Source organism: Mustela putorius, unplaced genomic scaffold, assembly GCF_011764305.1.
Source record: "Mustela putorius furo isolate JIRA1106 unplaced genomic scaffold, ASM1176430v1.1 tig00000460_pilon_pilon_pilon, whole genome shotgun sequence".
Lineage (NCBI taxonomy): Eukaryota > Metazoa > Chordata > Mammalia > Carnivora > Mustelidae > Mustela > Mustela putorius.
In genome coordinates, this window is record NW_025421389.1 from 10,200,240 (window position 1) to 10,213,845 (window position 13,606).

At 36.5% G+C, this 13,606-nt stretch overlaps 1 protein-coding gene across 8 annotated transcripts in view; it reads left to right on the plus strand.

The window, feature by feature from the left end:
* ZBTB44 (zinc finger and BTB domain containing 44) overlaps positions 1 to 13,606 on the plus strand; it is a 67,443-nt gene that overhangs the window by 26,804 nt on the left and 27,033 nt on the right. For 7 of the 8 annotated variants that reach the window (XR_006606870.1, XR_200318.3, XM_004763924.3 and 4 more), the window contains one exon: positions 10,568 to 11,641. The exons of the other annotated variant lie outside the window; for it this stretch is intronic. Coding sequence is in view for 5 of the 7 variants with exons in the window: in XM_004763924.3 (XP_004763981.1) it covers positions 10,624 to 11,641 (1,018 nt within the window). In the remaining 2 variants the exon portion in view is untranslated. The remainder of the gene's footprint in view (positions 1 to 10,567; positions 11,642 to 13,606) is intronic. 8 annotated transcript variants of the gene reach the window in all.

Here is a 13,606-nt window from a genome sequence, read left to right on the forward strand (position 1 = left end):
AGCTCCTACCAATAAATGTTAAAAGGTTGAAATAATACAAAGTGTGCTCTGAGAACATACAGGCATGATATTAGATATCAGTAATAGCAGGAAAAAGTTTAGGAAATTCAGAAATATGTGAAAATAAAAGAGTACACTCCTAAATAACCAGTGGTCACAGAAGAAATCAAACAGGAAATGAGAAAACATTGAGATAAATGAAAATGAAGATACAACATACCAAAACTTATATGCAGCAAACAGTAGCAGTGCTTGGATGGAAACGTGTAACTATAAATACAGTTGGTTAAGCATTGGACTCTTAGTTTCAGCTCATGTTGTGATTTCTGGGTCATGGGATCAAGACCCGCATTAGGCTCTGCACTCGGTGTGGAATCTGTTTAAGACTCTCTCTCCCTTTGCCCCTCCCCCCATCTCTCTCTAAAATAAATCTTTAAAAAAAGAAAGAAGAGCTCTAATTAATAACCAACTTTCTACCTGAAGACACTGGAAAAAGAGCAAAGTCAACCTAAAACCAAGAGAAGAAAGGAAATAATAGAAATTGTAAATACTATGGGGATGCCTAGGTGGCTCGGTCAGTTAAGCATCTGCCTTTGGTTTAGGTCATGATGCCAGAGTCCTGGGATCAAGCCCCACACCGGGCTTCTTGCTCACTGGGGAGTCTGTTTCTCTTTCTGCCCCTCATGCTGCTCTTGCTCTCTCTGAAATAAACAAAATCTTTTTAAAAGGATAAATAAAAAATACTATAAACAATGAACCATTAAAATTGAAATTGAGAATACAGTTCCATGCACAGTAGCATCAAGAAGAATAAATACTTGGAAATTTAACAAAGAAAGTGTAAAACTGGGCGCCTGGGTGGCTCAGTGGGTTAAGCCGCTGCCTTCGGCTCAGGTCATGATCTCAGGGTCCTGGGATCGAGTCCCGCATCGGGCTCTCTGCTCAGCAGGGAGCCTGCTTCCTCCTCTCTCTCTCTGCCTACTTGTAATCTCTCTCTCTGTCAAATAAATAAATAAAATCTTTAAAAAAAAAAAAAAAGTGTAAAACTTAGCACTACAAAAGAAACTAAAGATGGTCTAAATAAACAGAAAAATACCCCATGTTCTTATATTGGAAGACTCAGTGTTGTGAAGATGACAGGACTCCCCAAACTGATCTACAGATTGAGCATAATCCCTCTCAAAGTCCCAGCTGACTTTTTGTAGGGATTGACAGTCTGATTCTAAAATTCATATTTTATAGTTATACAGAACTCAGAATAAGCAAAACAATACTGAAAAAGAACAAACTCCGAGAACTCATCCTTCTTGATTTCAAAACTGACTACAAAGCAGCAATGACTAAGGTATTGTACTGTCATAAGGATAGACATATAGAACAATGGAGTAGAATTGAGAATCCAGATATAAACCCATACAAATGTGTTTATGGGTTTTTCATAAAACCCATAATTTTTCAATGAGGATGCCAAGATCATTGGGGAAGAAGAATATTTTCAATAGATTGTGCTGTGACAGCTAGAGAGCCACATACAAAAGAATGAGGTTAAACTTTTACATCATACCATATATAAAAGAAAAACTAAAAATCAGAGACCTAATTATAAGCACTAAAACTATAAAACCTGTGGAAGAGGGGTGCCTGGGTGGCTCAGGAAAGCATCCAACTCTTGATTTCAGCTGGGTTCATGATCTAAGGGTCATGGGATCTAGCCCCACTCCAGGCTCCACACTCAAGTATGGAGACTCCTCCAGATTCTCCCGCTCTCTCACCCTCACCCTCTACCTGTTCCTCCTGCTTGCATGAACTCTCTATTTCTCTAAGAATAAATAAAATTTAAAAAAAACAAAACCCTGTAGAAGAGAACATAGGGATAAATACTCACGATGTTGAGTTTGGCAAAGGATTCTTAAATATAGCAACAAAAGGGAAAAATAGATTATACTTCATCAAAATTCAAAACTTCTGTGCTTCAAAGGACACTATCAAGAAAGTGAAATTACAACCCATGGAATGGAAGAAAATGTTTGTAAACCATATGTCTGATAAGCAACTTGTATGTAGAAGATATAAGAACTTCTATAGTTCAGTAAGAAGACAACATACAAGCCAGGTAAAAAATGGACAGAGCATCTGAATAGACATTTTTCCAAGGCTTATACAAATAGCCAGTGAGCACATGAAAAGATGTCTGACATCATTAGTTATCCAGGAAATGCAAATCAAAACCACAGTGAAAGACCACTTCACACCCACTAGGATGGCTAGAATCAAAATGTCAGAACATTAAAAAAAAAGCTTCCAACTGTATACTTTTAAAAGGGTTATTAATATAGGAGGTGAATTATATCTAAAACTTTTATAAAATATATAGTCATTACATATAAATAATTTATTGATATCAAACAGTAAAAACAAATTTCCAATTATCTCATAAATTTATTTTTGTGGGGGTGCCTGGGCGGCTCAGTCATTAAGCATCTGCCTTCGGCTCAGGTCATGGTATCAAGGCCTGAATTGGGCTCCCTGCTCAGCAGGGAGCCTGCTTCTCCCTCTCCCACTTCCTGTGCTTGTGTTTCTTCTCTCCCTTTGTTTCTGTCAAATAAATCTTTTTTTAAAAAATTTATTTTTGTGTTAATTTGTTTCAATTAAGATAACCCCTCTGCAGTGTGATTGATTCATAAATTCTTTTAATCTATAAGTTCCCTATTTTTGTTCCTCCTTTATCTCTTTTTTCCCCTTGCTCTTTATTTAAAAAAAAAAAAAAAGCCTCTTGTAGGCTTTCTCATAGTATAGAGTATAGTATAGATTAGTATAGTATAGATTTTGCTGTTTGCATTGCAGTGATGTGACTTAACATGTTCCTGTCACCTGTGTATTTCCTATGAACTGATAGTGTGTTGATGGGATCTAGAATTTCGTTCAGTCTTTTTTGCAATGTCTTATTGTCCTTTTTTTGGTCAAGTTTGAACCATTGGTGATGTATACATCTTCATTTAGGGATGAGGACTGCAAAATGGTTATCTTTTACTTTGATACTCCTTCATTTATTAGCCAGAACATTCTATAAAGACATATCTTTCTTCATAGTCTGATTACCAAAAAATACCATTTATATTGGAAAGCCAGGATAAATGCCTTATTCTTTCCTGTTTTAATTCAGATTTAAGAGTATAAATTCAAATTATAACTTTCTTTACCTTTAATCCTCGATAACCAATATATATAGGCATTTTACATATATATGTGTGTACCACATAGAAATTTTATGAAGTATATCTATCTACTCATATATTTCACAGCATTTTTTTTTAAATATATCATGCTAGATACTGGATAGGATCAAAAGATAAATTAGGGGCACCTGGGTGGTTTAGTCAGTTGGGCATCTGCCTTTAGCTCAGGTCATGATCCTGTGGCCCTGGAAACGAGCCCCATGTTGGACTTCTCTGCTCAGCAGGAGCCTGCTTCTTCCTCTCCTCCCCTCTCGCTATCTCTGTCTCTCTCTCTCAAATAAATAAATAAAATCTTTAAAAAAAATCTTTTTGCTCTGCCTGCCCTGAGCTTCTCACAGCTTGCCTTCACATTTTTAGCTGTACATTCTTTGGATGTCTTTAGTTGTAACAATCAACAGAATGAGACTTATCAGTGACTTATGTAAGATCCAGTACTTAAATCCATGCAGACCTCTTCCTGAACTCCACATCAAAATGAGCAATTTCATATACAAATTGATGTAAATATTCCTCTTTAAAGTTTTTCTAATTTAGTATGCCTAAAACCAAAATGTTCTTTCTCTTCATCATCAGCCCCTACCAAAACCTTCTTTCTCTTTCATTCTCTTATTTGTGAAAACACCATCCACTCAGTCACCCAGATTAGAAACTTAAGAGTCATGTTCTTCTCTCCTAGCTACTCCCCGACCCCAGTCCTGGTAGATCATACCTAAGTGGTTTTACCTCCTAAATATTTCTTAGATGTATTTCCTTTATCCTCAGTGCCACTTAGTTTGCTTTTATCATTTACTTATACTGTTGTAATAGTCACCCTCAAATCTATATTGCCTTCGGAATTATCTTTTTAAAATACAGATATGACAGTACTGCTCCCCAATGGCTACTCATCCCTATTGAATAAGATTTCATTAGGTCCCAGTTAAAAAAAAAAATCTCATTAGGTCCTTAGCATAGCATAAACAAACATAAGTGGCTTTGAGCAAAGTAATATCCCAAGTATAAATTTACTCTGTAAAATCAGATTATTATCATCTTACCTCATGTGTGATAGCATATCTAAAGCTCCTACTATTAGCATCTGCTATATGGTAGACAGTACAGGCAACTTCATATATTTCTACCTAGATACTCCTCTTAGAGGCATCTTAAAAGCAGTATGTCCCTTTCCTTAGCCGCCTTTTCTGCCTTTGATTGGTTTAAATTAGGATATAGAGTAGAAATGAAATTCTCTCAGTTCATTCTTCCCATAATTAAAACCATGTTAGATCATTGGGAAGGTTAGTGTCCAGTTATAAATGTGGCTAGTTGTTTAAACATGCAAATTCTTTTTAAATATCAAGTTTACCTTCCAATCAGCAGTCCTCATCACTATTTAATCATGTGAGGCAGCCATCTTTGCATGCTAAGAGCTCTACTCCATTTTAACCTCAAATCCTCTGATAATTATTATCAGCTAATCTCTATACAAAAATATATATATATTCAAGATGTATTCTGTGTCATATAAGAAATAGAGTAGACATGAAATTTGATCTTCATTTCACTTTTCACTCTCACTTTTTCTAGGGTAATAGTAGCTAATATTTACTGAATGCTTACTTAATGCCTGGAACTGTGCTAATTTAATCTTCTGACTGTCTTGAAAGTGTGATTTCCATTATTCCTGTTTTACATATGAGCAAACAAGCGTATAGAGGTGAAGTAACTTGACTGAGATTTGATGCCTCACTTATAAGTGGAAGAGTCAGTTTTCAAAACCCAAGATTGTCTAACTTAAACCATTTTTTTAATAACTAGGCTATATACCTTATTTGCCAAAAATTTTTCAGCCCAGCTGCAAAACAACATGGGATTTAGCAATTACTGTTTTCATAACCATGTATGCTATTTCATCAGTGATTTAGAATAAAAGGGAGAGGGGTGGGCGGGAAGGAGACGATTTCTGAATTACTAGTTCAAATTGCAAACTATTACACAAATAGATTTTATTAATTTTAAATACTGCATGAATTCTACATTAGTAATTGGAATGCAGTAATATTTATCTTTATTCAAGAATTTTGAATGAGCTCCAAATTAAATCTGTAACTATACACATACATATTCATCTACACAGGTGGGGAAAATGAAATGTTTAATAGAATTATGTAATTGATAAAAATTTCAGGTTATACTTTTTGAGTATAACCTGACTTCTAAACTATATCCATATTATGTATGACTTTTTCAAATAGAGTAATTTCATCCTAAGTTTTGCCACAATGTATAATATTGCAGTATCTCCAAAATATATTAGTCCGTGTAATTTTTTATCATGGAGTATATCATAAGACTAGGTTTCCACAGACATGTATTAGGAAATGCATATAGTACATGGTATACAAGACCTTTCTCAGTCTAATCTTCACCTTCCTCTCATCCCATACCTTCAGCTATATCAGGCTTTGTAGCTTAGATTTGTAACCATTACATTAAAGAAGCAGAATTTATGGAAGGTTCTTATAATCCATTTTTATTTTTGTCTTCCATTATCCATTTAAATGTATACTGTGGTGTTAGTTCTTCCTCCAACTCCTTTAAAGTCAAGTCTTAGTAACTTTTCAGGTTACTTTCAGAAAATAAAAGCATTATTTTCAAGAACTAATAAACTTGGGGTGCCTACTAGGTGGCTCAGTCATTAGGCATCTGCCTTCGGCTCAGGTCATGATCCCAGGGTCCTGGAATCGAGCCCTGCATGGGACTCCCTGGGAAGCCTGCTTCTCCCTCTCCCTCCCTTCCCCCTTGTGTTCATTCCCTCTCTTTCTCTCTGTCAAATAAATAAAATACTTTTTAAAAAAAACTAATGAACTTAATTCAGAGTTAAAGGTTTCCCTCCTTTCCTCCCTCAGTCGTACTGCAGACAAAATGTGAAAATGAGGTTTATTTGGCTTCCTTTCCTCCCCCCCCCCCCCCCGTTTTTCTACCCTTTGGCCTTTTATTCCTCTTCATTTGCTAACTATGGCTTCTGGCCCCTCCAGGATTGAGAGAGGCAAAAGTTGAGTAAAAGGAAAAGGTCTTTGATACTAGTAAAAGCAATATCAGCTTTATATAGCGTTTATTTTGTACTAAGTACAGTACTTTACATATACTATTAGGCCAATTAATCCTCACAAGTCTCTGAGTTAGGTTCTGTTAATCCCTCTTTTACTGTTGAGGGAAGTAAGGCACAGTTTAATGACTTGCCTAAGGTCATACAGCTTAACAAACTTAGAAGGCAGTACAAGGATGCAGACCCAGCACTCTAGCTCCAGAGCCGCATCTCAACCACTCTACTCTATTGCTTTTATATTCTGTTGGGAAGTGGTAGCATACTTCATAGTCTTTGCCAGAGTTTAAATAAGACTTGAACCCTTTCAATTTTTTCCAAGTGTGACATACATTTTCCATAGACCTAAGACAAAGAGCAAACATGTCTCAACTCTTTCCCTTGCAGAAGAGTAGGAGGGAGTGGGATGGGGTTTGGAACTCAAAGCACACTGATTGCTGTTGCAGAAATCCTTTTGTAATATTTAACTCTTTGAATATTGAAGGTGGGTATAACTCAAGGTCGATAAACAGTTTTCTGGGGCACCTGGGCAGCTCAGTCGGTTAAGCTTCTGCCCTCAGCTCAGGTCATGATACCAGGGTCCTGGGATGGAGCCCAGTGTCAGGCTCCCTGCTCAGCAGGGGGCCTGCTTCTCGCTCTCCCCCCTGCTTGCGCTCTCCGTGTCAAATAAATATATAAAATCTTAAAAAAAAAAAAAAAAAAAAAGAAAAAGAAAAAGAAAAATAATTTTCCACTACCTTATTGTATAGGTGGTTTTGCATCTCACTTTTGGCCAGCAGTGTCTGAGTCCTCCACCCAAGCCAAGATTGAAATGGTTTCATTTTAAGACCCTGTTGCACATGTTCTCCAAATGCTCTTTAATTCCTTGCCTTCACACCTTTGTTCCTGCAGATGGTCCCCAGATTAAGACTGTATCACTTGCTCTGAAGACATGTGGTTTCCTCCCTGAACCACATGATCCCAATCAAACCAAGCACTCTTAATGGCCGTGCTTTTAAAGAAGCCGGTTTACTATGGTGTAGCAAAACTTAATAACTTAAAAACTTAAAACTTAAAATCCTTCCATTTTCTTCCTTTTCATGTCATTCTTATGAGAAAAATCAGCAATGTTAAAACAGAGGTTTGCTTAGACCAATTTTAGCTGTCTAGTGTATTGCGGTTACTTGTCTTTGGAAAGAGTATATGAAGTATATTTGTATTTGAACTTCTCTCCGATAACAATGAAGATAATGATTTCAGTGGCCTTACCTGGCTGTCTGGGCACAGGGCTTTATGCCTTTTATCCTTTCTGTTGTGTTATCCCAGGTTGATAATTTTGTCTTCCCATTTTAGAATATTCAATGACCTTATATTTATTCAGCTAGAAATCTTGTCCCCCCCCCTTTACATACACATTTATCTGCATAGTACATTCAAAGGGATATTTATCAAATGGATTGTTTGATGTTTAAACTGACACTGCCCTCTGCATGCTCACTTTTTTTTTTTTTTAGAGGTTTTATTTAATTATTGGGGCAGCAGGGAAGGGCAGAGGGAGAGGGAGAAGCAGATTCCCCACTGAGCAGGGAGCCTGACACAGGTCTTGATCCCAGGCCCCCAGGATCATGACCTGAGCCGAAGGCAGGCTCCCCTTTACTTTAAAAAAAAAAAAAATTTAATTCCAGTATAGTTAGCAATGTTATATTAGTTGCAGGTGCATGCTCACATTTAGAATGTCATACAGTGCACATTAACAATTTGTTGCGCAGGGAAGAACCATCAGGATGGTGAACACTCGCTGAGATCATGTGTGAACCCTTGATAACCTGGAACTCCTTTCTGCCTTATCACCTGGCAGAATTCTACTTTCACTAGGCCCCATCCTCTGTGATGTGTCTTCTCCCTTGTACATTCAAAATTAATTATTTCATTCATTGCTTTCACATAGCACTGCTGCACACCTTTTGTAGTCTTGGTTAGGAACATGCCTTTTTATAACAACTGTAAGCTCAGGGAGGTCAAGGACAGTGTTTTATTTGTACTTAATGTTCCTCCCTTCACATAATAGAGTACCTCACATTTGGCAAATCTACTATTGAGCAAAATCAGTTACAATTTGACTGTTAGAATACCTGACTCAGTCTTATTAATATTTCTGCCCAAAACAAGGGACGTAAAAATAGTACAGTTATGCTCATTTATAATCCTACCATACCGAACCATATTTGCATGCAGTTCTGGGGACCAGTATTAAAGGAACATTGAAAAGTGGAGATGGTTCAGAACAAGGATGTTAATCAGATTTTAAGGAGCTCTTAAAGGGATTTGGGATGTTTAGTTTAAAGAAGAGAAACCGTGGGAACGAGTGGCATGTGATTTCCATCTTCAGTTTTTTTTTTTTTTTTTTTTTAAGATTTTATTTATTTATTTGACAGAGAGAAATCACAAGTAGATGGAGAGGCAGGCAGAGAGAGAGAGAGAGGGAAGCAGGCTCCCTGCTGAGCAGAGAGCCCGATGCGGGACTCGATCCCAGGACCCTGAGATCATGACCTGAGCCGAAGGCAGCGGCTTAACCCACTGAGCCACCCAGGCGCCCCTCCATCTTCAGTTTTTTAAGACTTTTTTGAGGGAAAAGAAAAAGTAGACCTAGTCTATATGACTTTAGAGTTTGAACCAAGAGGACCTGAAAACCTAGTTGTGTAGCAGTATGCTAGGGTTTTTTTTAAGAAAAAAATTTGCTTAATCTGCAAAAAACAAATAAAATAAATACCCACACTCCTACCAGTGATTCCCTTGAATATGATGAAAGCTTTTGTACATAGATGCAGACATTATTCTGTACAGTTTCAGAAGGATTATGGCTCCCATAGGGAATTCATGAATCTCAGGTTAAGACCTCATGTTCTCTTGCTCCATGTGTGTGATATGGATACAAACACTCTAATCACATTTTTCACCAAATACATAGTAATATCTACTACTGTTGAGTGTCCACTATATGTCAGTAATTAGGCATTCATTTAATATTCAGAACCAAACATTTTTCCAAGTCTAAAGATTCATCTTTAGCATCTTTTAAAATTGATAGCTGTATTTTTGAAGTATTTAAAATCTTTATCTAGAGGTAATTTCCAGAGTGACTTTGTTTTATACTTAATTCAGTACTAACAATAAAAAAAGTTATAACACGTAAAATAATTAATGTACATAGTTGTATTTTTTTTTACACTCGAGAAGTCTGTGATCTAAGAGTCAAAAGACCCAGATTATAGCTTTGGTTGTCATTTGTTAGTCATGTAACTTTTCTGAGCATTAACTTTCTTAAAAGGTCTCCCTGACTTCACATAGAGGGTATATAGAGAAGTTAGGGGGAAAGTATTAAAAAACTGAAGCATTATTAGATGTGCTATATTAAAACTATTTGAGAATGTCATTTTTTTATGTTTTTAGTAAATGTGAAATCTGGTAAGGGCAAACTAACTTCTTTCTTAAGGGAAAAATCCAATCAACTGATGGATTTCTAACCACTTTTTTATAAATTTATTTCCAGAAAGTTTGTTTCATTGTATTAAGAACATAAACAATAAAAATAACTGGTTTCATTTGTTGAGCATTCACAAAATGCCAAGTACTGTGCTAAGCATTACTTAAGCATTGTTTCATTTATAGGTAACAGGTTGTTACAGGTAACAATCATGGAGGAATTGTTGAGAAAAAATCCAGGCCCATCACATTCTATATCTTGAAGTCTTAACCCCTTATATTTAATCACTTTATATCCTAAAAGAGGCAATATATAGCATTAAAGTTAAGAGGGGAGCTGTGGAGCAGCCTGTCTGGATTTGAACCTTGGGTCTGCCACTCAATAACTTTCTGACTTTAGCAAAATAGTTAACCGTTTTCTGTTAGTCAGGAATAATAATGTCCTCATTGATAGGACAGTCAACTAAATTATCAAATGTGAAGTTAGAACAGTGTTTGGCACATAGAGAGCACTCTAAATTATAAATATATAATTGTCTTATATACAAACTATTATTATTTAAAACTATCCAGCTCATTGAAACATTAGCTCACAGACTCCACTGGTAAGAGTTTGAGGGAATGGTAAGGAGAGTGTATTTTAAAAAATTCCCTTCCTTGAACTTTCTCATTACCATCCTTCAGCTTTGTTTGTTTAGCACAGTGGCCACATGAAAATAATGTAAATCACCTTCTATTTCGACCACTATACCACCAATTAATGTTTATTTTATGTATTTTTTAGGACATTTCTGATTCATTTGCATCCTTGAAGAGCATCTGTAGAAGAGGAAGGAAAAGATGGGTGTGAAAACATTTACTCATAGCTCCTCTTCCCACAGCCAGGAAATGCTTGGAAAGCTAAATATGTTGCGAAATGATGGACATTTTTGTGATATCACTATTCGTGTCCAGGACAAAATCTTCCGGGCACATAAGGTGGTACTAGCAGCTTGCAGTGATTTCTTTCGCACCAAACTTGTAGGCCAAGCAGAGGATGAGAACAAGAATGTGTTGGATTTGCATCATGTTACAGTGACTGGCTTTATACCCCTTTTAGAATATGCTTACACAGCCACTCTGTCAATTAACACAGAAAATATCATTGATGTTCTAGCTGCAGCCAGCTATATGCAAATGTTTAGTGTTGCTAGCACCTGCTCAGAGTTCATGAAATCAAGCATTTTATGGAATACACCCAACAGCCAACCAGAAAAGGGTCTAGATGCTGGACAAGAAAATAACTCTAATTGCAATTTTACTTCTCGAGATGGAAGTATTTCGCCAGTGTCTTCAGAGTGCAGTGTGGTAGAAAGAACCATTCCTGTCTGCCGAGAGTCCCGGAGAAAGCGCAAAAGCTACATTGTTATGTCTCCTGAAAGTCCTGTAAAGTGTAGCACACAAACAAGTTCTCCCCAGGTATTGAATTCTTCAGCTTCCTACTCAGAAAATAGAAATCAGCCAGTTGACTCTTCTTTAGCTTTTCCCTGGACTTTTCCTTTTGGAATTGATCGAAGGATTCAGCCTGATAAGGTTAAGCAGGCAGAAAACACCAGGACTTTAGAGTTACCTGGCCCATCTGAGACGGGGCGAAGAATGACTGATTATGTGACTTGTGAGAGCACAAAAACTACCTTGCCTTTGGGTAGTGAAGAAGATGTCCGGGTCAAAGTAGAAAGGTTAAGTGATGAGGAGGTCCATGAGGAAGTGTCTCAGCCTGTCAGTGCATCTCAGAGTTCACTGAGTGATCAACAGACAGTGCCAGGAAGTGAACAAGTCCAAGAAGACCTTCTGATTAGTCCACAGTCTTCCTCTATAGGTATAATGTCTTCTTTGTTTTTCATGATATTGTAAAGTCAACTTGAGCATACCTTTTAAGATAAAAGTTTGTGTTGGATCCTGTAGGAATCATGAAAAAGAATAAAACAGGATAACTGGATTTATTTAGAGACTTACTAGTCCTATTTTTTTTTACAAGTTATGCACTGAGAAAATAGCTAAACAATTTCTGACAGGTCAGAGGCAGATTGTGTTATATATGAATTGTGAATTATTTTCAATGCAGAATATACCGGTTTTTAAAAATCCAGTTAGTGTTTTATTCTTTGTCAAAATATTTGCTGAAAACTTACCCTGTGCCAAACACTGGGGATATATGATGAAAAAGACATCGTTCCTGCATCTCAGGGTTTAACAGTCTAATTGAGGAAGCAGAGGTGTAAATCAGTGATTAGTACTAGGCTAGCCATATGAACAAAGTGTTAAGGGTCACAAAGGACAGAGCAAGTTAGCCCTATGTATTTGAACTGGATTTTCATCAGTAAATATGAGTTTGTACACAAGAGGAAATGACTTTTCTTTGAAAATGAATGAGAGCCCAGAGATGTGGAAAACCATTGCATGTTTGGGAAGCGGCAAATTCAGTTTAAAATGATGTGAATAAACCCTGGAAGCCTGCAAGTATTGGAAATAATGAGAGATAGGACAAAATGAGCAGTTGAGACACTGCTCTCTCTCATTTCAGTTGGTATTACATTTAACTACATCTAACAGAACCCATAAAAGTGGCTTAGACAAAGGCGGCTTTATTTTTATCACATAAAATGTTCAGAAGTATGAAATCCAGGACTGGTATGGTGGCTTTACAGTGTAATCAGTGTGGCCTAGGTGCCTTCTATATTTATAATCCACCGTCCTTAGTTTGTCAGCTTCATTGATACGCTTATTGCTTCATACATAGTTAAGAAATGCTTACTTCATCTTTAGCTTCATATTCTAGGAAGGGGCAGTGCTTATATCAAAGCACAGACATTCCCAGAAATCCTTTAAAAAACTGCCAGATTATGTCATGTGATCTTTCCTAGCTGTAAGGGAATCTGAGAAGTTATGTCTATTAGTAGGATATAGAACTGCCTCAAAATTGCTGCCTCAAAATTGGAGGAGAATGGATACTATGTGCAACTAGCAGTGTTTGCCACAGCTAGGCCACATAAGCTTGAATGTTATCCTTGTGGTAATAAAGAGTCTACCTTAACGGGAATAAAAATAAGACACTTGCAGATATTTAAGAAAATTAATTTGGTAATAGTTTTCAGGGGAGTTCTTCTGGGCAAAGAGTCTCAGAAACTAGTTACAGTAGAGTTGCTTTTGTATGAATGAAGATGCTTAAAGTAAAACTATAAAATCATAAGAAACTTTATAAAGGAAGAATCATTACTACCTGATGATATTGAATATGTGGATGGAGGGATGGAAGGGGTTAGAGAACTTTAGATGATTAGAAAAATGGTGATAACATTTTATTATATTCACTGATTCGAAGTCATAATTTTTCATAGGAGCTATATCTTACAGTTAATCTTTTACAGTTACTTTTTCTTAATGGTAGAAAAATCATGGTAATTATATAATGGATAGGAGTCTATTAAATTTAGTTACTGTAATATGAAAATCAGTAGAAGAAGATGGGAACCTAGTTTTAAGAGTAAGTCAGCAAGGTCAATTCTGTGTGAATTATGCTTTGGTGGTAACCCCATAATGTCATGCTACAAAGCAGTTGAAAAAGCAAGATTGGTGAAATCAAGACTGAAGATTACCAGTTCAGGGCTTTTCTTTAGTATGGTAACTTTTTTTTCTGTATTCTGACAGATTGAACCTCAATAGGAAAATATATATATAAGCTGAAACCAAAGGACTGATCCTTAAGAAATACCTATATTCAGGGAGAGAAGAATAGCCAATAAAGATTAAGAAGGAGGATTTCTCTATTAGATTGGGGAACCAG